This window comes from Perkinsus marinus (genome assembly GCF_000006405.1).
Source record: "Perkinsus marinus ATCC 50983 genomic scaffold scf_1104296975926, whole genome shotgun sequence".
NCBI classification, from domain to species: Eukaryota; Perkinsozoa; order Perkinsida; family Perkinsidae; genus Perkinsus; species Perkinsus marinus.
Window position 1 is genome coordinate 203,813 of NW_003200605.1, and position 25,526 is coordinate 229,338.

Here is a 25,526-nt window from a genome sequence, read left to right on the forward strand (position 1 = left end):
AGATACTCGTGATATGAAGTCGTTCGAGAGAAGGCTCAATCGAGCAACGATCCATATTCATATTAGTTGCTCATCATGGGGTGGATGGTAGAAGGAGACCCCGTCACCACAAGGCACTGATAACTGTCTATCTCCTAAAGAGGAGAGTTATAATACGTCACGACCCGCCCAGAAGCACATGACAAATCGGTTAAAAGGAGACGCACTTTCCTCTACTCACACACCAAATAAGAAGCCACTCTCTTGCCGTAGAGATCGAACCGTCTTGGGACACGAATTGCTTTCCGAACTGCTTCCAAGGGATCCCCTTCTCCATCGTATTTCCGCAGCTCATGAATTTCCTGGTCAGAAAGAATCTTCTGCGGAGGCATATCTTTATCAACAGTCGCAGCGATCTCAAGCCGTCCATGGTTCAGCTTCCTCTCAACAATCCGCAGCTTTTCTTCGTTCACATTTAGTTCCACTTGTGGCGTCGGACTATTGAAAACTCGGGACACGCTACTCTCGATTTCTCGATGAGTGAACTCCCAAATGGACCGCGGTGAGGACGTTCTTCGTTTTTCGATATAGGAATTCACAGAGTATGCAGTAGCATCGAAAGTCTCCCTTAAATGACCCGACTTAAGAAGGCTGATGATAGCAACTGCCACTCCTTCAATTTCGCAGTGGAGATTTTTCCGGCATTTTTCGCTCAGTTTCAACAACGTCAACTTTTCCCCTCTCGCAGCTGCCTCATCGAGCTGATAAAAAATCTCTCTAACGATCTTGTCTTCGCTTGGACATTGCTTGAGACTTTTTCTAGGCGGTGCGGAGCTCTCGGTGTTGCAGACATCACAATAACCATCACAAGATGGACATTCAGCATCCCCCATATGAGCCGCAAGATACCCTCTCCTACACCGAGTCGTCGAGAAGGCGTACTCGGCCATTACATAGAGCTCCTGAAGGGCGTTAGGCTTCCAATAAACCATCACACTCTGACGACATATGTCGAATGGCGAGGCCATCAGTATTGAAATCGCTGGTCTACCATCGCGACCACAACGGCCTGGCACAAGTAGTAGGTACATCCTCCGAGACGTTGGATAGGCTCATACCGGATTCCTGTTGATAATGTTGTATACTAGGAGGCATCGAGAAATGTATAACCCAGCGGACACTGTCGTGATGTACACCCATACCAAAGGCGACCGTAGCGACGATTACTTTGCTCTCACCTGACTTTGGCTAATTCACGCCACTGGCCATGTCGAGTGATCATGGTCTCACCGGACATCCACGACTTGTGAACCGCTGCCCGACTGTCGGCCCCGAGCTCGCCATGATACCACACAGCAGGGATACCAGCGTGATTCAGACTCGTACACACATCCTCAGTTTCTTTTCTACTCAGACAATATACAATACCATTCGAATCAGCAGGCGGACAAGAAGCACACAACCTGACAGCGAGTGGAAACTGAAGTCCTAAACATTGCTGACTACTTCGTCACAGTCGCTAACAGTTGCTCCACCGCTCTCGCTTTATCTCTGGGTTTATGAATGACGCCATAGAAAATGTTGGGTCGATCGCAAGGAGCTCGCTTAACGTTAGTGCGCGACCGATCCAGATCTAGTCTACCGCATATGTCCTCAACAACTTGCGGAGTTGCCGTGGCTGTTGTAGCAACTATCGGTACTCCAGGGAAGTGTTTTCTGAACATTTACTAAGCATCATCATCACGTATGCTGCTGCCACTACCGCAGCATCCCTAACTTCAGGTAGTCCTGGCGAAAATCGTGACCCCACTGTGAAATACAGTGACTCTCATCTACAGCGATCAAGCCAATACTCTTTGATTCGTGGAGGCGACCAAGCAGATTCATGAACTGGGCACTTTTCGCGATTCTCTCCGGCGTTACGAAAACTATCTGAGGTGGATCACATACAAGGCACGGACGAATGCCACGTGGGAGGGATCGATGGAAAGATGCTTCACAACTATTTCCGACAAACTTTGCGGTACATCAACGTGTTTTTCCTTTAATTCTTTCCGTATTGCTGTTTGCCTTTGTCTCGGCTCCTGCGCGCTCAGCAATCGCGCAGCGACACCGACAGCCAACAACGATGAAACCTGATACCAGTCCGGACCGCCTATATAGTAATCTCGGCAACTCACTTGGTCATGCATGAGCGAGATCAGAGGAGACACCACTACAGTAAGTCGCTTCTCTTTAGCTTGGTTAGCTGAGGGTAGTAAGTCTGCGCCCTAGCACTGAATAGCAGAGTGCTCACCGCCCATAAGAACTGCTGGTAGCTGATACACTAGACTCTTCCCGCTGCCTGTAGGGGACACTAATACGGCGTCCGACCCGCTTAGTATGGCGTTGAGTATACTCAGTTGGTGGTCACGGAATTGCTTCACACCAAAGTACCTGTTCGGCACACATGTTGAGGGGAGATAGCGATATTCAAATGACGAGTTTGGGAAAAAATATGCACATGGTCAACTACACCAGAAATGAGGAAATCTGGGAAAATTCATTTGGGTTTTTCATACACTCCTACCCAGAGTCTTCCGTAAGTTTTGACAACGTAGTGACGGAAATTCTATAATTTACGAGGAAATTTCCGAGCTCAGCTGAGGGAAACCGCGCATACACTCCTCCAACACTGCAAATGATTGCCGAAACAGAGTACTGTGCGATCGGGCCTCGTTCTGCGCATGGTCGACCACATATGTTGGTGACAATATGGAAATTCTGAGGAAATTTTGCAAAATTCTTGTTGGTTCATGGACATTTCTACCCTACTTTGTATATGAACTCCTATAATTAGTGAGGAAACTTCTAGAGTCAGCTGAGGAAAGCGATTACATATATTACAACACTGATGGCTCGAGGGTTAAAATATGTGCACCAGTGAGGGAAAATATGCACATGCTCAACTACATATGAAAATCCAATATGCAATAAAAACAAAAAATCAGGTAAAATTTGACATTTGTAAAATATGTGCATATTTTCCCACACTGACGTGCACCACAGTAGAGCGATAGTTTTCATCATTGTAGTAACCAAAGTCCACTAGCCTACCGCCAGGCAGCATCACGTAAACTGGAGTCCCATGAGAAACCAGCGTCAGCCCATACCGATGAGGACGTTGGGGACGGCGAACTGTCCAACTTGGACCGTAGTCTTGCCAGCTTACTTCGGAGAATCTGAAGACCAATATATCTACGATATGCCATCAAAACGCCTAGGCAGAAAAACTACGTTTCGGCGTGCGTAGCTTACATCTCTGGTGACACGCAACTCCTCAATTTGCCTCTCGACTGAGTCCAACTCCTCTTCCAAGGCGGCAACGGCAACGCGTCCATCATCATCATCACTGCTGAGATCCACTACTCTTCGGGTCATAACGAAAAAGCTCAGGAAGAGCCGCTATGCTCAGTAAACTCTGCTTATTTTCAATCATTAGGGAACAATGGTTGATGAAATCTAGAGATTCTATCTACCATCATACTCGTTAAATCATCTAACCTCAAACGCTGGAGATGAAATACACCTGAGATCTCAATCACTTTGTGAACCTACAGCTGCCCATGCTAAGAAGCAATGCTATTACATGGACTCAACAGAATTTCTTACGAATTTTATACACGGATTTGTTGAACGAATCAGTGTATGAAATTCGTAACGGATATTTCGCAACCGAATGCAATTTTCCATCAAGTCAGCCGAAGAGTCAACGGAGATGTTTAAAACACTTCCTCAGAATTCCCGGCTGTGCTCTCAGAATTGCGTTTAACTTATACCAGTCGTTGGGTTGACGAATACCACAGCCGCGAAAAGGATGGTGATGATGATGATGAAGAACCGACACACTCGCCTTGAGCCTCACACGAAAACTCATGTATAATGAACGCGTGAGTCATATTGTCGGTTCGATACGTAACATTGCCTACTACAAGAACTGGACGATTACAAAACACATAACGAAGCCACACTGATCACTCAGGCCTCAGGCTTAACTGACAACATCCCCATGGCGGCGCTACTAAGCACAACCGTTACGTGTTGAGGAAGTAAACCCTGTTATCAACAGCGGAGAGATATGCTGCATTGTCGCCTATCAGATATTATCAATCAAAAAACTCGTCCCTTGAGGAGTAGGAAATCGCATATCGAACAAGTCAACAGAACTCCCAGAATGTCCATCAAAACCTACAAAAAAACACTACCATAACATCCGCAAATATTCAAAGTCACTCACTTGTATAGCAGCACCAGCGTGAGCCGGGTCCGAGCCAAGACGATGCAACAGTAGCGGGAGTAGGGTACCGAGAAGGATGGACGATAGCACAATCGTCATCATAGAAATAGAAATGGCGATTGATTCGATCTGAAACCAATACAGTGCGATAATAATTGTATACCATATTTCCTCGAACTCACAACTGTGACTTGTTCACCATCATTGATAGGTACAATAAGCGTTCTCACAGCACTGACAACACCCAAGATGGCGGCCATGCCCATCGCCATGCCGATCTCTCGAGTCACTGATCTCCCTATCGAGAAGCTGCCCTGTTGCCCGAGAGCTAAGCGTCGTACCTGACGACAAGGGGAGCATCTCTTCCTCTGTAGAGGCAGCATGTTAAGTGATGAATTACCACCAACACTGCACTTTGACTGCCAGCATTGCCACCAGCACCAACTAGCATAGTGAGGAAGTAGATGATGACGGGATGAGTCGTGAGAAGGGTACTATAGGAGGATAATACGAATGATGATAATGACTGTAATAATAGTAGTCCCAATAGCCATAATATCCTGTCACGATAACTGTGGTAACTACCGTCCATCACCTGACGATGACGTTCACCCACCCACTAAATCTAAGCAGTGAAATTCCAACTACTACCACTACTGATTTCAATGAAATCACAACTACTACCACTACTAATTCCAACCACAAGAGAGTCGCTGAATGACATTGTCATAGAAAATAATAACATAGATCATAGTCATACTTCTACCGTGAAATAGTACGACGAATACTCCCTAGTAGTACCGATAGACACAATGTAGTTTGCAAATATTATCACATCAAAATTCAGTAATACCACACTTGCGACTAACTATCATACAACAGACCCAATAAGGGGAGACTGCTCACTCTGTGACGGCCAATGGAATGTTCATCATCCTCGTCTCCAGCCAGTGCCATATCCCCCACCGGCCGCCGACGGGCTTCTCGATAGCGTAGGGTCGCCACTTCCCTGAAATACACAATACATCCACGATAGTTCCCATCGGGAGGCAATACTTCCTCAACCGCATGATCTCTTGTCCTTGCCTCTCTATCGTCTCGATACTCTCATCTCGTCCGAAAACCATGGGGGCAACAACGTGAAAAACTGTTTATTGCAGCACCAGCGTTGAAAAACATACATATGCTCAACTACGTTCGTTGATCACAATGTGAAAATTTTTCTACTCCAAACTTGTTAAAACTACTGAGCTCAGCTGATGAAAAACAAACACGTTCACCCGAACCAAAGAAACAGTCATTTCAACAGCATACTCCTTCCCACTACCCTTTCCATACTACCAGAAGGCCATGTCCCTTTCCATACTACTATCAAACTCAACAACTCAAGAAAAGCAGAAAGCTGATGATGATCAACCACCAGCAGCACTTTGAATTTTCATTTTCGTTATCTCCGCCCGGATCTCCCCGAGCCGTGTCCATATCTCCTTTTCCCGCTCCGCTCGAACCATAATTTCCATTCTACTGCTCTCCAGCTCGGCGCTGAGAGCATCTTCCATCATTTTCCTCTTACGACAAATGAACTTCCTCCATCGTGCCACCACAAGTATCGCGAGGCTCTCCTGAAAAGATCAATTTACCCAACACGTTTTCTTCATGAACTGATACCCATTGTGGAAAAATATGCACATGGTCAACCACATGTGTTAGTGAAAATTTTGTGTTATTGGTTTCTGTGCACTTCTACACGAATTCGTATGTGACCTTTTAATGAGCTCAACTCAGGAAAGCGAGCATATATTCCTCCAACACTGCTCTTCCCCTTCACAAAGGGCCCCCGAGCCGACTATCACCAACAGCAGTCAGCAAGATATGAACCAAAGTAGTGATGGTAGCATTGTAATGGTGAATCTTTAAAGTCAATTCTACTACAGCAGTTTCTGTTAGAGGTGCTAGTTACTGTTACTGTTACTGTTACTGTTACTGTTACTGTTACTATTACTGTTAGTGTTAGTGTTAGTGTTACTGTTACTGTTACTGTTACTGTTAGTGTTAGTGTTAGTGTTACTGTTACTGTTACTGTTAGTGTTACTGTTACTGTTACTATTACTGTTAGTGTTAGTGTTAGTGTTAGTGTTACTGTTACTGTTACTGTTAGTGTTAGTGTTACTATTACTGTTAGTGTTAGTGTTAGTGTTAGTGTTACTGTTAGTGTTAGTGTTAGTGTTAGTGTTAGTGTTAGTGTTAGTGTTAGTGTTAGTGTTACTGTTAGTGTTAGTGTTAGTGTTAGTGTTAGTGTTAGTGTTACTGTTAGTGTTAGTGTTAGTGTTAGTGTTAGTGTTAGTGTTACTGTTAGTGTTAGTGTTAGTGTTAGTGTTAGTGTTAGTGTTAGTGTTAGTGTTAGTGTTAGTGTTAGCTGTTAGTGTTAGTGTTAGTGTTAGTGTTAGTGTTACTGTTAGTGTTAGTGTTAGTGTTAGTGTTAGTGTTACTGTTAGTGTTAGTGTTAGTGTTAGTGTTAGTGTTAGTGTTAGTGTTACTGTTACTGTTAGCTGTTAGTTACTTGTCCAGGCTGTAGAGCCATGACAAGTTATTCTACCACTACTTATAAATCTCAGAGCGATCATCATTAACCTCAGGAAAAAACGCTGATTTTTCACATTTGCATATCAAATCGGCGCCCGCTGTAGCTACTCACCTGTCGCCTCTTGACTGCCTCCATCACAACAACGATTCTCCGCATGCCCGACCTCAAGAGGCACCTCTGAAGACTTTCCACTAACCGCCGTAGGACCAGGAGCCGACGCGTAATCCTGTGCCAGTCTATGAGGCAACGGCGCTGAAGTCGTCGGTGCCCGTCTCGGATGGCAACCTCCAAACAGGATTGCAAATGTTGCTCAAAAGTAAGACGTTTCTTCCACTGGGAGAGGTACCTCCTTCTCAGATTAACCTGTAGGGAGGTATCTTAGGTTGCAGCGAAGAAGATACAAAACATGTCCGAAAATGACCGCCTACCAAGCCCACCTCCATAATAGCCTCCAAGCGCCGTACCACACCTCGGTGAACTTTTCGATATTCCATTCGACCCTGCAAGCCTTCCAGGGCCTTCCTCAGGAGATTGAAACAGAGTAAATCGCTGGCTCGACGTCGCAGCACACCCGTATAACGACGATGATCGACATACAACATCTATGCACTACTTCGTAAATCGATCACGCGGGCGCGCGCTACTCACCCATTGCTCCCACACATTTCTACAAAGACCGTCAGCCCAGTAGAAGAGCGCTTTAGAATTATTATATCGGCTAATTAAACTCTCCTCCACTGCCACCCTCAAAGTGTCGAAGACCCTGAAAACCTCGTCAAGAACCCATGTCGATCTCGCTCGCCCAAAAATAACGAAGTGGAGAAAACCAACACACCGTCCGGCCAACCGCGGTAAGTGACGATTTTCAAAGGTGTAAACAATTCTCATCGGACAAAAACAATTTTAGCATTTTCCAACGACGCTCCGCCACGCAATGTTGGAATATATGTTCGCTTTCTCAGCTGAGTTCAGAAATTTTCCCACTAATTGTGGGAGTTTATAAACGACCCCGGGTTGAAATGTTCAGAAACCACGCCCTCACATGTGGTTGACTACGTGCATGTTTTTCCAAACTGGCTTTGTGTGGTGTCATTTTGAGAGAGAATAACCAAAATCGCATAAACACTCCTCAGCTCAAACCGTCCGAATGCCCCCCCCCCTTCCCCGGACCCCTCTAGCCTTGATATCGTTTCTCAGGGTTTGATAACAATGAATAAAATGTGCCTAATGTGATGAAATTTACATCGAAAACTGTTCGAAGAATGTGTTCCTAGCCATGTTGAAAATTCCAAATGAGTTCCCCCTCGAGGGCCTCATATGTCCCCCCCTTCCCCACCAACCTCGCCATCGCCACCATACGATGGGCCGCCGCCTTCTCCTCCACGCTCCTTCTCTGTACAATCGCCATCGACACTCCAGCCCTCCATCTCCTCCATTGCAACAAGAGGTAATATCGCATCGCTACGGCACGCACTCTACGCTTCAGGGAAGCATACCGCATACAGTCGACCGCCCAAAATCGGTAGGCGGAGCGAAGCGAATTCTCATCCCTCACACTGGCTACCGCTAAGGCCTTGTACTGCCATATCTAACAACACCGTACCTCTATAAGATGTAATCAGTGAAAGCAAACCCAGAGGAGATGAGTAAAATCCCAGGATAGTCTCGTAACTTCAATGAATAGTGTCAAAGAACTCATATACGGTTACATGCTGGGCCTTGGTGCTTGGCTCGACGACACAGCACACTAGGCTGGACTATGCGTACACTGGAGTGGAGTTTCACGACCCGTTTTACGTCAAGTGGCGTAATAGGCCTCATGAAAATCGAGGATACTCCGCGAACTACACCGGACAAATCACCCGGACATTTCACGTACATCACGCGTTTAACGCGTTATTCACTGCTCACCTGCTCTGCTATTAACTATTTTATGTTTTCCACTTCGCGTTTTTCATATCACAGGTAAACTCAATGGATGGAAACCCAACTGTGTTACCTTCCACTGTTGTTTCCTCCTCTCCGTAGAGCTCCTCCAATCCGACAGCCTCCGTACAGCCCTCAAGCGCATGACCACCACTCGAGCCTCCCTCACCCTACTCTTACCATTCCTCCTCCTATTCCTCTCACCCACCCATCCTCGCCAGGCCCTCCTCATCAACCCCCCTGAGTAGCACTTCACAGCCAACGCCCACCGACCATTCTCCTGCCTTAATACAGGCCTTCCCTCGTACATCCATCTCAACCACCATTTCCTCAGCAAACCCTGCCTGAGCCTAAGACACGCCTCGTAGCGTCCCAACCGGTGGCGCTCAACACACTGTTGAAAGCCTTCGAAGCTACGACTCAGCAAGGCCTCATCATAACGCCTTCCAGCCTCCTTCTTACGAGCCCGCCAAAACTGCTTGTCCACGACGAAATCGATCAGGTGATCGATACAGCGCCGTTTCAACCGGAACAACTTCAGCCTCATGAGGTCACGCACGCGACAAAGATCATGCCACGAATAAAAATTCACCCTGATGATTCTATCAGCAAATTTCCTATGAATTTTCCTCTGCCGTCTCCGCTCCGCTTTCCCTAATTTCCTCATTTCTCTCCAACCATTCAGCGACCTCCTCTTCGCATACACCTCCGCAAACCGCCGCGCGCCCTGCCACAACAGACCCAGGCGATACCACACCAACAACACCCTCAAGCTCAACACAGCGACGTGCATCTCCCGACACTCCTTCCCATTCCTAGCCGCCCTCCTCATGTCCGTACACCGCAATACCCAACCCTTGAAGCTCCTCCGTAACCTCACCCGCTCCGCTTCCCTAGGCACATTCAGAACGGCTCTCCTCCACGTTAAGAAGGCCGTAAGAATGCAAGATTGCCTCACCCACTGCGTCCATCTCCCCCACACCATCCGCTCTAGCCTCTCACCAGCAGCTCGTCTCGCCAAGAGCTCATTTCTAGTTACAGCCATCCACGCTAAACACGCCCGTCGTCTGAGCTGGAAAGACACTCGTAATTTCAATACCACACCTCCGTCTTCTGCCGTGCTCCTCTTCCTGGTGAAATCTCGCCAACCCGAAAACGCCCGCCTCAACACCGCCCTTACAAGCCGCTTATCAAGCCTTTCCCTCGTCCACGCTCTCCAATCGATCACCAGGGCGCGCGCTTTTACAGATATCACCTTCTGCTTGACCCCTTCCCGCTCCCGAACCAAACAGACTCTCCTCTGTAATGCTCGAAGCCCGCGCTTTAACCTAATTCTGCGATGGAGTTCCAAGGCTCGGGTCCTCGCCCACACAAGACGTCGGGTGGCATCACGCCAGAAGCTGTAGAAATTTTGATGAACACCACTTGAGTGCAGTCGTCTCAAGCTCTCATACAAATTCCGGAGGCGAATTCGCCGGGTAGAGTACCTGTGCCTCGGTATTCTCACTATGTAGTGTGGGAGAATATGCACATGGTTAACTGCATGCGTTGGTGATGAGATGGATTTTTTGAGGAAATTATGGTTACTTTTCGGACATTTCTATCCTCTTATGATCAATGAGGAAACTCCCGAGCTCAGCTGAGGAAAGCAAACATATATTCCTACTCCAACACTGGCTCCAACTAAAGACCTAATAAGTCCAAGCCACAGTGAGAGAGACCCACTCACAAGTGTAGGGCAGCAACACTCCTGCCAAGAAGGGTTCTCCTATGGTGGGCATGGGCACGATGAGCTCTGAGGGTATTCATACGGCTTTGATATACTGTTGATACCCAGGCTGAGAAGGTCGCCGATACCACCAAATATCGCCTTCTAGCAGACATCTGATACAACAACAACAACTACTCAGTGAGCACCTAGTAGGCGCGAGCCAATCGAATATGTCACTCCATAAAAGAGGATGATGACCAAAATCAACATCTCTTTATGGAACCCAGCACCAGTGTGGTGAAATTTGCACTTGGTGATCAACCACATGTGTTGGCGACACTATGGTGATTCTGGGAAATTCCTGCTGGTTTCTGTGCAGTTCTAACACGATTCGTACATAACTACTATAACTAATGAGGATACTGCTGAGCTGAGCTGATGAACATACATCACAGCGCTGCCCAGGACTGACCTCATCTGCAAAGTTCCTCCTTCTTCTCCTCAGCTCACACATAGTCTGACTGTGGCTATAAGCATACCATAGTGACAGGATCTCCTCTTTTAATCGGAACCTTGCCCGAGCCGATACCACAATTCTGCAGATTCAACATACCACAACCAGCGTCACTCGCCACGAAATTACCCACCTATTCCTCCACAGAATTCTTCTCCGGGCAACATATCTCTGCCAACCCCTCAGCAAGGCCCTCATCATCACACCGTCGTTCCTCGCTCTCCTCGACTGCTGCTGCTGCTGCCGATGATGATGACGGTGTTTTATAATTATCAAAACACTTCTAAACACGTGCCTCCCAACGCTTCCCCCCTCAAAGAGAGCTTCCGCGTACTAGTATCGAATTGAACCCCCTCTTGAACGACCTAAGCCCACTTCTCATAGAGCGAGGACTCCCACAGTCAAGAGAAAATGCTCGTGAAAAATTGTTATAACACGCTGGCCTGCCCCCTTGTCACTTCGATTCTCAATACACTCCACAGAAACGCCCAGAGTTAGACTGATAGACTCTCCACTCTCCAACCGAGAGGTACAGTTTGAGTGGCTCGAGTGATACATTTTCATCAGCGTTTGCTATCACAGTTACTATCCAGTGTGGCGAAATATGCACATGCTCAACCACATGTGTTGGTGACAATACCAAAGCTCTCGAGGAAATTTCGGAAAATTCTTGTTTGTTTCTGTACACTTCTCGTATATCCTTCTATGCTTAGTTGAACTCATCTGAGGAAAGCGAACATTTTTCGCTGCACTGTTGCTATCAATACCCATAACTTTTTCTTTTCGTAAACTCGCAAAATTCTCCAACCGAAATTTCCTTACATCACTCAAGCCCAGCACGAACAGAAAAAAATGAACTCTACGGTGTATCAATAACATGACAGGTCGCTAATGATGATGTCACTGACGCTACAGAGGAGCGAACGACATCAGAGAGACTCTCGTAAGGAGAGATCCACGGGTCTGTATCTGCCACATCATGAGCTGGGGTTCAGAAACAGTGTTGGAGGAGCATATGCTAGCTCTCTTCAGCTGAGCTCAAGAGCTCGTGTGAAAATATACAGAAACCAGGGAAAAATTTCAAGGATTTCATCGACATTTTTTTATATTGTTACCAACACATGTAGTCAACCATAAGCATATTTTCACCGCACACTTAGAAAAAACAGAGCCCGTCTACAGAGATGGTGACAAACTTGACACGTGGTGACCTACTTCATCGCAACTGGCCTTGTATAGACATCAACATCAGTGAAGACGCTTTGTGACTCCGAATCGTACACACAGTGAAAGGGCCGACTCACTCTATCACAGTACCTGACATAACGCGATTAAGCAAAGCCCTATAGCAGACACACATCCTGATGGCACTTACGCTTTCATCTGTATCTTGGCATCCTCCATACTCTTCGCTGCGAAATACACCGGTTGCATTTTAGTGATCGGGTACTCCTAACAGGAAGCTCCTTAATATCAACTGACGCTCATTATCACTTCATTAGCAGCTTCCTCAGGGTCCCAGGGTTTTATAGATATACTAGGATTAGTCGGCGAAGTAGAATGTAGGAGCTCCCCATAAGATGAGAGCACGCCAGCTCCATAAGCCTGCAATGCACCGTGTAGAAGACGACGAGTTGACTGTGGCACGTACTTTCACAGCGCCCTTGAGATCAATGAGTAACCCAAACTCTACCGAGAACCAATAGCATGCCGCTAGCTTCTTGATAACGTCATCACTGGCACCTACAGTAGGCCCTAGTCGTGTGCCCATGAAATTCATCCATCCCAGGAGTGGAGCCATTGATAGTATATACGAATACTCCAGGATCCTATAGACCCGACGGGCTTATGACGTTGGTGTACTCCGATTGTCGAGTCTATATAGTGAATGACCTTGCCACTCTTATCAAACAAACACCAGCTAGTGTCCATCGCTCGATCATTAACCTCACACGTAGATCTCCTTTTCCCCTCCAGGCCCCAATGGCTGCGGAGAACATCCGAGCTCAACGCTCAAGGACTTCTAAAAGGTGCTACCCGGCGGAGCGATGCCCTTTTCCCTCACTGTAGTGCTCTCGCAATAAAGAGCCTCTATTAGCAAGCTCATCACACGGCTATGCCATAGGACCTCCCCCGTCAGATTCGTTATACTACTCGAAGATAAGGAGGTAAAGATGACCAAAATATTCTTTTGTCGACTTTCAAGTGCGCGACTCGGATTTATGGGTAATCAAGCACGGGGAGCTCAATGGTGAAAGAATTAGGTCGAAATTCGTCAAAATGAAGGGAAAAAGTGTCCGCCCAGTTCGCGCGTTTCTAGATGGCGCGTATTGTATACTTTACAGCTGTCGACTTCGCTGCCGATCAAGACAAGTTTCAGTGAATATCATAGAAAACGCACACTTTGGTGTGAAAACGGGGGGGAAAAATCCGTATACTTCCAAACCCAGAAGTGTCACCAAATCATTGCGACTCAGTTCCCCCTCAGAACCTACCCAAACTAGCCAAGCCGATGTACTGAGTGAAATCGGCAAAGTCAGGATTGAGGAACATCGGCGCATGCCCAAGTAATCTAAATCACAGCCAACATGAGTTCAACCTGAGAGAGCTCTCATGCCACAGAGTACTTACTCGTGTATAACATCAGGCTCTGGAGTGTACATGGGCACTGAATGGTGCCTTACATATTGTGTCGAGAAGAATACCTACATCACATGGACGCCAACACAGCTCGAAGAACTACAACGTGAAATTACTATATAATCGATTAATTTCACTATTAACCAATATTATACACTTTATACGATGAATGATATATTGAAGTTTCACCAGTGATACGAAAAACACTAGCGGAAAAAATATTTCACAATTCACTTCATATCGGTCGCGAAAACATATACGTCCTACCATTTACATAGAATATTACGCCACTTCACGTTGAGCGGGTGGAACTCCATCATACTAAAGGCACGATAACTAAATCACGGCTAATCTAGCATCTAGGAAATGCTGACCATTACTCTTGGAATCTTGATCGGAATATTCTCGACATCAGAATCTCCGAAAATTATATCGAAGCTTAATTTCAACATGAAAGGGGATACAAAACAACAACTAACAGCATCATTGGAGTTTCTCCCTAGTGATATGAAAAACACTAGTGAAAAATATATTTCACGACTACTGCATCGCGTTGCTCACCTAGTTTTACGCCACTCCACGTAAAACGGGTGAAACTCCAATATGAATATCGTATATAGAATTAGATTGTAGATACTGGAGTTTCACCCTAGTGATATGAGAAAAACCAGTGAAAAAGATATTTCACGACTACTGCATCGCGTTTTTCACTGAGTTTTACGCCACTCCACTTAAAACGGGTGAAACTCCAATAACAAATAATCATCTTTCCCATCACTTTATCAAAATGACATTTCCCTACCCGAAATGCCAGAGCGTTGAGGAAGTCTCGACCACTGAGCAACCCTGTGACCGGCCGAAACTGGAATCCTGTTCTCGCCGACACGAAGTCCGACAACTCGTTCAGCTGGGGTATTTTCCGAGGTCCATATATCCCTACCATAAATTGCGCACATCCCACACCGAGTAATCTCACCGGCTTCCGTAAGAGCCTGCAGTGCATCATTATGTTCCTTGCAAGCATGCCTAGGATAGAGTTTAGTAAGCTCGTCCCAAACGTAACCCCAGGTCGCAACCTAACACGACTTGCGACTGAGTAAATAAAATCAACAAACTGCGACTAAACCCCCAAAATTCTTCCAGTGCAAATTCGCACAAGCTTAAAAAACGACAACTAACACAGAGTAGAGTCGCTGATACCTCTTTCTCTGTGTATTCAATCTGTGGTACAGGACCATCCGCCCCTCTGTACTTTGACGCCACTTTTGCTATCTCTTCACGCCTAGGGTAGAAAACCAGATAAGAGCACCGAATAAGGTCTTCTTCTACACCACAAAAATGACGAAATACAAAACGCGTGTGCCTTTTGCATGGTATTAATTCAACACTAGACCAAAACCAGAGTAGGTCATCCTTACTAGAAAATGAGTAGCCTTAATGTAGGTGGTATCAATAAAGATGATACAATACAAAACAATAATACAATAAACAATAATAAACTATAAACAAGAATAAACTATAAACAACAACAAACTATTAACAACAGCAAATTGATGCTTCCCACCTAGCGCGATATTCTGGGTCAGTGAATCCTGGATGGTCCGATTCGAGTTGATCCCCAGCATCGAGAGTGCTTCTGATAGAAAAAAATAAAAATTACCAAAATTCCACAACTTCGTGGGAGTCTCCTTAAATTCCACTTACTTCGAAAATTGGTCCAAATCGCTGATGTGCCTCGGAAACCAAGGCACATCTGGAGCTGCTATCTTGAACCTAATCATATATCCATCAATACTCATATTTCTCGCATATCCTTACAGTTGTCCATCCAGTGTGAGGGGACGCAGTTCTTCCAAAACCTCACGAGTCTTCGCCGATTCCCACGCGCCACGAAAATGCACATGGAACATCGCCTTGTACGGCTCCAAAGGGGAACACCTTCCCATGTGCATGCGTGCATGCATAATTCTCAACACGTCAAGATTTACCTATTGCTAACATGAGATAAACTGATACCCCTTCGACTGAAGATACTCAACGCCTCCACCAGAGACCCCGGTTTGTCATGAAGTGTAAATGCTATCCCTGAAACAACGAGGCAACAATATTATACTATAGATATTGGAGTTTCACCCGTGATATGACAAACACTTGCGAAAGACATATTTCTCATTTCACTTGGCGAAAAACGCGTGAAACACTTGTGAATTGTCCGATGTAATGTGCCAAGTGATTTCAAATTCACTTCATATCGCGTTTTTCATATGGAATATTCAGCCACTTCACATGAAACGGGTGAAACTCCAATATGAATATCGTATATAGAGTTATATTATAGATACTGGAGTTTCACCCTAGTGATATGAAAAACACTAGTGAAAAACATATTTCAAGACTACTGCATCGCGTTTTTCACCGAGTTTCACGCCACTCCACGTAAAACGGGTGAAACTCCACTAATATTGATATATCACTGCTAAAAGAAGTAACCTCTTTCTCCCACCTATTGCCGGCTTCGTGTGTATTCTACTATTCTCCTCGCCCCCAAGAGTCGTCACCATCATCCTCCTAGATATCATACAAAAAGGCCTCACACGACACCAAATAGCCATCATCAGTTCAGTGACAGAATAAACAACAATGCAAAGAGAGTAATAATGGCAATATAACAATACCTCGAGAATAACAAATTCGTATTCGGCCGCAGATTTCAACAAAATCACTCCTTGATAGAAACCCCGACAAAACATTGATAAAATATCCTCAAAAAGGAATACAACACATTCACTGTCCCGTATATATTAATCTTCGACCCGTCAACCTTTCAAGTGTCGACTCACACATCATGGCACTCAGGAGAACCTACTCCGTATCTTATCCGCTCAACCTCAAGATACCCCCCCCCCCCCACTTTAACATCAACTTAACCCAACATCGCTCCGCTTAAGCAATTTGACAGAAACCTTCGAAATGCGGTGTTTTCCAGCGACCATCAGTCGCCGATAAACTCGTCAAGGAGAACCCTATCCAGTGGCGGAGCGAAGCGTTGCATCTATACATTTTTCACAACGCTGCCATCTCTGTGTATCTATTTGCTTCCAGCCACTCTACTCATCTTCGCTTGAGCCTTCAGAGCAAATCCTTGCAGTTTATCAATACACTCATTCAACGACGCAAGGGTCTTCTCGATCGTTTTAAATTCGCCCTCAAGATATTCACGTCGAACCTTGACAAGAAAAAAACAAAAAATTATTTCGCTCGCCTCGCCCGAGATTTCCCACTCTGTAGGTTTCCGTGTCAACATTTGTCATCTGTATGTTACTCATATCGTCTTCCAGTCTGCGCATCATCGGCAATTTGAAGAAGGACTCAGCAAACTGAAAAAAACTGGAGTTTTATTTGTAAATTGTAATTCTCTGTGGAAAACGCGATATTCGCGATATGCAGTAGTCGTGAAATATATTTTTCATTTGTGTTTTTCATATCTTCGGTGAAACTCCAATACACACAGCACAACACTTCTGAATTTTTCCTCCATCGCCTCAGAATTTTCCCAAAAGTTTATCTCACAAACTCCCCAAACAAAAAAACCTGCCGAAAAATTTCGCCAAAAATTTTTTCTCATCTTACCAGCTCAATTTGATCAGATATTTGCGATCTGATGAACGAGAAGGTCTTCAACACCAGCATCTGCACTTTCTCCACAGCCTCATCGATCTGCTGTGGCTCCATCGGAATCCTTCCCAACCAATGAGACAGTGTTGTTTCAATGCCACTACGCGACTAAACGAGAAACACAACTTCATCATCATCATCAGCACGCATGCGCACGAAGATTCCCAAAGAGAAAAAATTCCACCGAAAACTACAACCAATCCATCCATAGAAAATGCGACTACATGCAAACAAGAAAGATCTTTTCCAAAGTAAATATCTCAACAACGTTTACGGGTAAATTTTCCCGAAAAAATTACCTTAGTAAAATATAGCAAAATACGGTATCAAGATATATTGGAGTTTCACCCGTTTTACGTGAAGTGGCGTAATACTCGGTGAAAAACGCGATATTCGCGCTATGCTGTAGTCGTAAAATATATTCTTCACCACTGTTTTTCATATCACTAGGGTGAAACCCCACTTAGAACTTTCATATAAATTTTTCATCATCATATTCATACTTCAAAACCCCGCTATATGAATTCTCCCAAGCTACCTCGATTTCCATAGGAATTCTCTTCTTAGTATCCTCGAAAGTTGGCAACTGCATATCATCAAACCCATCGTCAGTCGAATCGCTATCATTCTGTTTGCTGCTTCTCGAACTAGTATCGCCATCGTCTCTTTCATCATTTTCGAGATTCTCCAAACCCGAAGATCCACGTTTCAAAAATACCCAAGGATTCGAAAAAGTCGACGCCAGAGTATTATCGAACAACTCCATAAACTGAAAATAATAAAACACACAATTTTACGCACACGGAAAAAATTTTTTTCAACCGTTTTAAGGTGGAAAATTAAGGAAATATTTTTTGATAATTTTCAGTGGAAATTCCACTGAAAATTATGAAAAATATTTCCTCTTCTCATAAGCGAAAGGATCTTCCGTAGCTCCAGTGAAAGATACGAAACGGGTCCGATCAAAAAAGATGGTATCGAACTCAAACAATGGAGTTTCACACGTTTATGTGAAGTGGCGTAAAGCTCCGTGAAAAACGCGATATCCGCGGTGATATGCAGTAGTCGTAGAATATGTTTTTCACTAGTAGTTTTCATTTCACTAGGTTGAAACTCACACAATATTCACATATATCTCTGAGCTCAGTGTTAGAGGAATATATATATTCACTCTCCTCAGCTGAGCTCACTAGTTTCCACACAAATCTTAGAAGGATTATTTTATGAACCTGCGAAAATTCCCGAGAAACTCTTCAGAACTCTCAAAAAATTCTGATATATTTTTCGCAAAAAAATCTTCCTGGTTTCTGCACACCAAACCCGAGACGCTTTTACCACTAATGAGGAAACTCTCAAGCTCAGCTGAGGAAAGCGAACATATATACCTCCAACACTAAATCTCACCTGTTCGAGCTGCCTTGCACAAGCATCATCATACGTCTTGTACACCAGCTGTTTTATCATCTCATTTTCCAACATCAACTTCACATGTTTCGTATACAACAACGAAAACATTTGTTCGTCAGCCGAGCCTTTTATGCTCAACATGAAATTGACAACAGCATCCTTCTGCGATATGAAAAACCACTTGATTCTCTCCGCTGAAAAGTAAAATCGTGAAATCACAACTGTAAATTCCACGGAGGAAAAAACTCATAAATTTCTGAGGATTACCAAATATGGAAGTGCATCCACAGTGAACAAAACTCATTGACATAATGAAAGTAGACAATTTCAACGGCAAAAAATGATCCCTCCCGAACTAATATGCATCAATGCAAATCACACTAAACCGTGTTGTCGTAGCAAGGCGTTGAACTTCAAACTCACACACAAAAATACAAATTCAGTGCTACGGAAAAATACGCATATGCTCAGCTACGTATGTTGCTGATAATATCAAAAAAATTCCGCGGAAATTTCGGAAAATTCTCATCGTCCACTTCTACCCCTATAAAAAACTCCTGAGCTCAACTCAGGTAACCAAACACACATTCCAACACAGAGATTCAGCCTTGGCTATATTTACAGCGTTGAGGAATCGCAAGATTGCAAGATTTACCTGCATATTGTATCCTAGATTTCATTGGAATCAACGCTTCCGTACATAACAACTTCACAACAACATCTCTCCATGTCACCGATCCCATAGATACACCTGATGGACATCTTAGGAAAATAATGCACATCGTGAAACACTTCGCTCCGCTGTACTCGAGACGTGACCTTCCTCCCGATTTGGAAAACAGAAAATTATGATATGAACACGGGTATATAATAATCGGCACTTTAAAAGGCGCTACCAGAATCGATTTTTCAAATTTAAAATTTCATAAAACTCACGAGAAATCTATTCAACACCCCATAGGCCTTTTTCGGACCTATTCCGTATCTTCCTTACCACGAGCTTGGATAACATCCTTTTTTTTCGTTTCCACGCCGATTTCCGAGAATCTCAAAAAAACTTCAACTTCGTACATCAGCCTCCGAAATTGCGCACCGCCGTTAATTTCAACATCAAAAGCGGGCACCTACACAAATCTTGCAATCTTACACAATCTTGCATTTCCTCAACTACTTTTATATCGTTCCTCAAATAGTCGATGTAGTCGTTCAGACTTGCAAAATCCTCACTCGGGAGCATCATGAAATCCGCACCTTCTCCCTAAACAACCACATTGAAAAATCATGAAAAATTTTTTTCTCAGAGAAAAAAATTCAAAAAATTACAATTTCACGCCAACTCACCAGAGTTTCACGCTGAAACTTCAACAGAACTTAGATATAGTCATGATTAACCATCTACCAAGATCGTCATCTTTACTCATACAAAAGATGATGAAGATGCAGATCTCGCTCGCCCAGCGCTGAGATCTCGCGCTACTAGCACCCCGATATTCCCGAAAATTTTTGTCACTTTTTTTGTGTTTTTCTGGACGAAAAAGGAATAAAGTTCATTGATACTTTTCTCATCGTCGTTATTCCAAATTCATAATTTATCATCCACGCACGCATGCACAACGCGAAAATGACATTTATTGCGGTATATATCCTACCACCACCTCACCTCCTCATAAGCAGCGAATGCAATGAGCTCATCTTCCAACGTCAACCTACCAGCATCCGAGCGGACGAAACTGACACCAATAACAACAAAAATTCCAAAAAAAATTATTATTTTCCCATTCCGATCTGAATGCAATCCCGTAACACTCACCCATGACGATTCGGGAAAAAATACCAACTTCGCGAGTTGGTAACAACATGGAAATTCTGAGGAAATTTTGGGTTTTTTCCACATAGTCAAATTCGTAGTACGTAAACTTCTATAATTAGCTTTGGAAACTCCTGAGCTCAGCTGAGGGAAACCATGCATATATTCTTACTCCAACACTAGGAAAGTCTATTCATGACATACGCAAACATGAACATATTTTCGATTCCCGATGCATTACCCCTCCATCACGTGATTTAAACAATGGGCAAAACTCATGCCCACGTCGCGAACAGTAGACACGATCTGCGCGGGATTCGTATTCTCAATTTCGTCCTTCATACTCTCCTCCTTTTCCAAATTCTGTTGCTTCAAATCTTTCAACTGTCAAAAGGACAAAAGGCAACCTAATCCGTATCTTACTCGCTCAACCTAAAGATACCTTCTTCAAAACAGGGCCGATCGCCTGGGCAAACATCACTTCAATTCGGCGTTCCATGTACTTAGTAAAATTATCAAAACCAATAGTAGACGCGAATCTCTCACTCGCTCCTTTAGACCTAACAACACACGTAGGGTGAAAATTATCTTCATAATTTAGTCACTGCGCCACAAAATTATTTCATAATAATTTCATGGCGCAGTGACACTTGCCGATCCTATTCAATATCCCCGACACATACTTCAATTTTTAACAACTTCATCTCTGTGTGGTAGTCCTCATAACAGTAGAGTTTCACCTGTTTTACGGCGTAAAACTCCGTGAAAAACGCGATATTCGCGGTGATATGTATATTTTTCACTAGTGTTTTTCATATCACTAGGGTGAGTCTACAATATCCATGAATTTTCTAAATATTAAACTACTGAAATCCTAAAGTTAAAATTAGTACCTAGTAATATTATAACAGGATTAGATATATCTACATTCATATACAGGGCGCTAGGAGTGCTCCAAACGACGATGCCCTAGGCTCAGGAAAGTAAAAATGACAAAAAAATTGCTGACTTTCAAGTGCGCGAATTGCATTATGGTAAATCAAGAATGAGGATTTCAATGGTGAAAGAATTTGGTTGAAATTCGTGGACACGAAACAAAGAGATCTCCGCCCAGTTTGCGTGTTTCTAGACGGCTCGCACTTTATCGATTTTCAGTTCCGAAAAAATATTTAATCCCTAGGCTTTCGCGACAAGGAGGAGGAGCTCGCTTAGCCCTCGTCTATTGATTCATCCAATAGCTCTACCCTAGAATGTGTCCACCCCGGTTCGATCCCCGGGGTGGACATTTTTCCGACAAGAAAAAGTTTTCGTGCATATCTCTTAGAGCTGTTTCGATTCTTGCGCGAACCTCGGCACACAGAGGATTCGTTTGACTCATCTGATACTATTCTATGCTTTGAATTTAATCCGGAATAATTCTGCACGCACGCACAACACCAAAGCGCCTGTTGTTGCGGTATATGCGAAATATACAACCTACCGTAGCTGAGCCACATCCTGTTTATTCATATCTTCCCTCAGCTCCGCAAACGGCTTAGGGCATTCCTCCTTATCCTTCCAATGCGGTAATGTCATACAAAATTTACCTTCACGAAAAAAAATTCCACAGAAAAATCACGAAAATTTCCGAAAATTTCACTCCGAACCCACTTAGATTATCCGGAAGATCTCCAAAACCGTTTAACCAGTCGTTCACATTCTGCGCGGTTAAATCTCGATAGTACTTATCCAGCTTGTTCCTAAAATGAAGAAAAAACACTACACGAAAATCACCGAAAATTCACTTTATCACCAACAACATAATTTCATATATTTCTCTAAACACGTGAAGCCTGGCCCACGAGAAATCTACCATAAAACTACATACCCTAAAATTCTCACTTTTTAGTAAAAACGATGATGTCCACTCGAAAAAGGATAATATTCACATCGCAGAGATGGACATTTATGGATGCCAATACTCGTTGAAAGTTTGATACATTCCTAAGTCGTCTCCTATAGTCGTTTTTTTGTTGAATATACTATCACCAAATTCCATAATAAACACGCGCGAACTAACTGCACAAAATTATACGATAAAAATGTAGGGGGAAATATGCAAATGGTCAACTACATGTGTCGGTAACAATATAAAAATTCCGAGAAAAATTCGTATTGATTCCTATGCACTTCTACCCAAATTCATACGTGAAATTTCCTATAATCAGCTCTGGAAACTCCCTTCGATAAGCATTCCAACCTTATAAGAATAGTTCTTTGAAATCCCGGGTCCAACCGCTTGCACCGTGACAAGGTCGACAGATTCGCAGCGTCACCCGCCTCCTCCACACATATCATCACATTACGAGTGTCCTGCATGAACCTTTGAACCTGAGGCCATAGTAGTAAACACCGTCACTGCGCCAAAAAAATTACCAAGTTGTCGATCTGGTCAGCCAACTGCTGCTTCTCCTTATCCAGGGCGAAGTCTCGGAAGCCCGGGAGATCGACAATTTGCATATCCACACAAAATGGAGACTCCACGCGAACGTATCTGATTTCGATTCTTAAAAAACTTCCAGAAATCCACGACTTTGGAAACCCTTTTGAGTATAGGAAAATTCGCAAGTGAATGATTTCCGTGGAAAAAATGTCCAGACCAAACAGAGATGACTCTATGATGAAGAATTTTCCGAAAATTCCTAATCTGTAAATATTTTTCTTTTATTATCGATAAAATGGTAGCCTAAAAATCGGTCATTATTTTTCCTTCGCCTTGCGTGACAGTAAAATTCGTAGAATTTTATTATAGTAAGAAATCATACGTTTTTCAACCTGTTTGCTTTGTTTCATCTCCAACTACTGCCAACCACGAGAGAGAATCATCCACAAACCTATAAAGCTTCCCGAGGTGAAACTAATTTCGAATTTCCCATACGGCTAGGAACAGATTTTCCAACGCCAACACATTAGGAACATTTTTCCCACAGTTACAAAGTCGAATAACTCCCTGGCGACTTACACAGGATCATCCGTAACTGTCGCACCGAGCGACTCGTGAGCTTCACCGATGATTTGGGTCACTTCGTAGAGAGGGTGTTCTTGCCACTTGTTAGTCTGAGGCCGCAGGTTCGACACCCATGTCTGTCGTTTTTCCATTGCGATATTATCAAAACTCAGCCACGACAGACCCAACGCGAACGAGTTCGATCCCCGGCAGGAGACAGTGCTGTACAAAAAGGTTCGCCCTCCTCAGCTCAGCTCAATACTTTCCTCACTATTCATATGATTTTATATACGAATTGGAAGAATATATACGATACCTGTACAGAAACTAACAAGGAATCCCCAAAATTTCCTCACAATTTTCATATTGTCACCAACACATGTGGTTGACCATGCGTAAATTTTACCACACTGTGACACAGAGGCATTACCTTTTTATCCATAATATACCACCGCGAGTTCTTATTCTGTTGTACATTACGGAATTCCAAAACAGTTGGTCTGCGACTCCCCATAGTGCCACTGACGAAATTGAACTGTTCGCCCGCAAGAGCCTCGATAAGACGAGACCTGAGGCAAGCTGCAGTATAGGTGTGGCTACAATAGCCTCCGTGAATCAGTACATGAATATATGTTCGCTCGCCTGAGCTGAGCTCAAGAGTTTCCTCACCCATTATAGAAGTACACACATGAGTAACGGAAATTTATCAAAAAATTTCCCGAAAATTTCCATATTTTCACCAACACACTTCGTTGACCATGTGCATCTTTTCCAAATTTCCACTGTCCACATTACCACTCAGGAATGTCACATTTTCATCATCGTTATTCAAAATTGAGAAGAAACTTTTCATGATGAAAAATGCACTCATAGTAAACTTCACGATCAGTATATTTTTACCATAAAAAACAAGTAAGAGAGTGAGTACTCTACCAAGTGAAGTCCTCACTCCTCACTCACTCTAGCACCGCGAATATCCCCGCAGAAGTAAAAGTGAAACATCACTCGTATGTAGTAACGAGCAGCAGTATATAGTAGTCGCAGTAGTACAGTATGTAAGCAGTGCGTTGGTATAATACCAGAATGATTGAAAACAGTTGTGTGAAATTAACATATGAGAAGAATTACTCAGAAGCCCAGATTCAACCTCATCATTACTTGCCAACAGACTGCTTGCCAATTAAAATGAACTGCGGCAGAGGGAAGTCGACGATCCCCAGTCGATCTTGAACTTTCGTTTTAACATCAGAAAGAACATCCAAGAGCTCCGAGCGTTGCTCATTGTGAGCTTGTATGATAGAAAAGGATCGAGCTAGTTGAGGTTTAGATCTGCCATCTTGAGGAGTGTCGGAGGGCATTGGGATGAAAATGGGAAAATGGAGGCCACCTGGTAACATGCGGACCTATTCTGTATCTTACGTGCTTGAACCTAAGATATGCCATTTCTACTGCGGGTCTCTGCCGTTACATTCTAGTCTACTCAACAAAACCAATTTTGAATGTTATCACTCTCACCTCCATATATCAACTCACAATTGTCTTCAGTTAAGCGCTAGCCTCCACAGGCGGGCCCTAAAAGCACCAATGAGGTCTTCTTTTATCAGCCATTTCAAGTTCAACATCACAATAGAATATGAATTTGAAGACGGAGAAATGTACAGAGTGAGATTCGAACTCGGGACCATTCGAATTGTAAACGATTGCTCCACCGCTCCACCAATTATCCTGAATTTAGTGAAATTATTGGCGAACCGACTAGTTGAGGTCAAAGCGTCCCCAATAACAATCAGCTGCTCTATATAATGCCCAACAACGACCCCTTCACGACTACTCCACGACGATGGACACATTGGAAGGCGACACGTCAGCGGCAAGAAGGGCGATTAGAAGAGGGTCTCTTGCAAACACAATAGAAATCATGTATGAACGCTAAAACTTTGAATCTCGAACTGCATGCCCTCAGTGGCTACACGCTGTGCTCCTCAAAATCGTCATTCAGAGCTTCCCCCATCACAGATAGA

The 25,526-nt window shown here is 43.9% G+C and overlaps 4 protein-coding genes across 4 annotated transcripts in view; 1 reads left to right on the forward strand and 3 right to left on the reverse strand.

Annotated features, from left to right (window-relative positions):
- The window catches only part of Pmar_PMAR004484 (hypothetical protein), a gene marked incomplete at both ends in the record, with an annotated part of 7,543 nt that extends 4,144 nt beyond the window's left edge, over window positions 1-3,399 (reverse strand). The window contains 8 exons of the mRNA XM_002764982.1: window positions 1,218-1,442; window positions 1,504-1,695; window positions 1,742-1,911; window positions 2,007-2,114; window positions 2,160-2,212; window positions 2,276-2,415; window positions 3,076-3,200; window positions 3,277-3,399. Of these exons, the coding sequence (XP_002765028.1) occupies window positions 1,218-1,442; window positions 1,504-1,695; window positions 1,742-1,911; window positions 2,007-2,114; window positions 2,160-2,212; window positions 2,276-2,415; window positions 3,076-3,200; window positions 3,277-3,399 (1,136 nt within the window). The remainder of the gene's footprint in view (window positions 1-1,217; window positions 1,443-1,503; window positions 1,696-1,741; window positions 1,912-2,006; window positions 2,115-2,159; window positions 2,213-2,275; window positions 2,416-3,075; window positions 3,201-3,276) is intronic.
- Window positions 3,400-4,101: 702 nt separating this feature from the next.
- Window positions 4,102-5,397, reverse strand: Pmar_PMAR004485 (conserved hypothetical protein). The gene is made up of 6 exons (XM_002764983.1): window positions 5,312-5,397; window positions 5,162-5,264; window positions 4,656-4,850; window positions 4,438-4,596; window positions 4,256-4,384; window positions 4,102-4,206 (listed from the first exon to the last, which is right to left on the reverse strand). Exons 1-6 carry the CDS (start codon window positions 5,380-5,382, stop codon window positions 4,129-4,131), a joined length of 735 nt encoding a protein of 244 aa, XP_002765029.1. The 5' UTR covers window positions 5,383-5,397; the 3' UTR covers window positions 4,102-4,128.
- Window positions 5,398-6,025: 628 nt separating this feature from the next.
- Pmar_PMAR004486 (conserved hypothetical protein) lies at window positions 6,026-6,678 on the forward strand (the record flags this gene model as incomplete). Its single annotated transcript, XM_002764984.1, has 2 exons — window positions 6,026-6,137; window positions 6,203-6,678. 2 exons carry the CDS (start codon window positions 6,026-6,028, stop codon window positions 6,676-6,678), a joined length of 588 nt encoding a protein of 195 aa, XP_002765030.1.
- A 5,241-nt stretch (window positions 6,679-11,919) lies between these two features.
- Window positions 11,920-24,863, reverse strand: Pmar_PMAR004487 (tyrosine/tryptophan monooxygenase, putative; the record flags this gene model as incomplete). The annotated part of the gene is made up of 32 exons (XM_002764985.1): window positions 11,920-11,959; window positions 12,206-12,307; window positions 12,366-12,442; window positions 12,485-12,595; window positions 12,642-12,733; window positions 13,486-13,562; window positions 13,622-13,695; window positions 14,433-14,566; window positions 14,607-14,706; window positions 14,831-14,912; window positions 15,195-15,266; window positions 15,335-15,403; window positions 15,449-15,568; window positions 15,619-15,715; window positions 16,742-16,856; window positions 16,912-17,007; window positions 17,261-17,413; window positions 17,844-18,074; window positions 18,710-18,906; window positions 19,368-19,463; window positions 19,707-19,836; window positions 19,884-19,970; window positions 20,373-20,442; window positions 20,761-20,903; window positions 20,962-21,079; window positions 22,000-22,105; window positions 22,170-22,258; window positions 22,759-22,889; window positions 22,935-23,052; window positions 23,521-23,615; window positions 23,936-24,074; window positions 24,664-24,863. 32 exons carry the CDS (start codon window positions 24,861-24,863, stop codon window positions 11,920-11,922), a joined length of 3,561 nt encoding a protein of 1,186 aa, XP_002765031.1.
- Window positions 24,864-25,526: the final 663 nt, after the last annotated feature.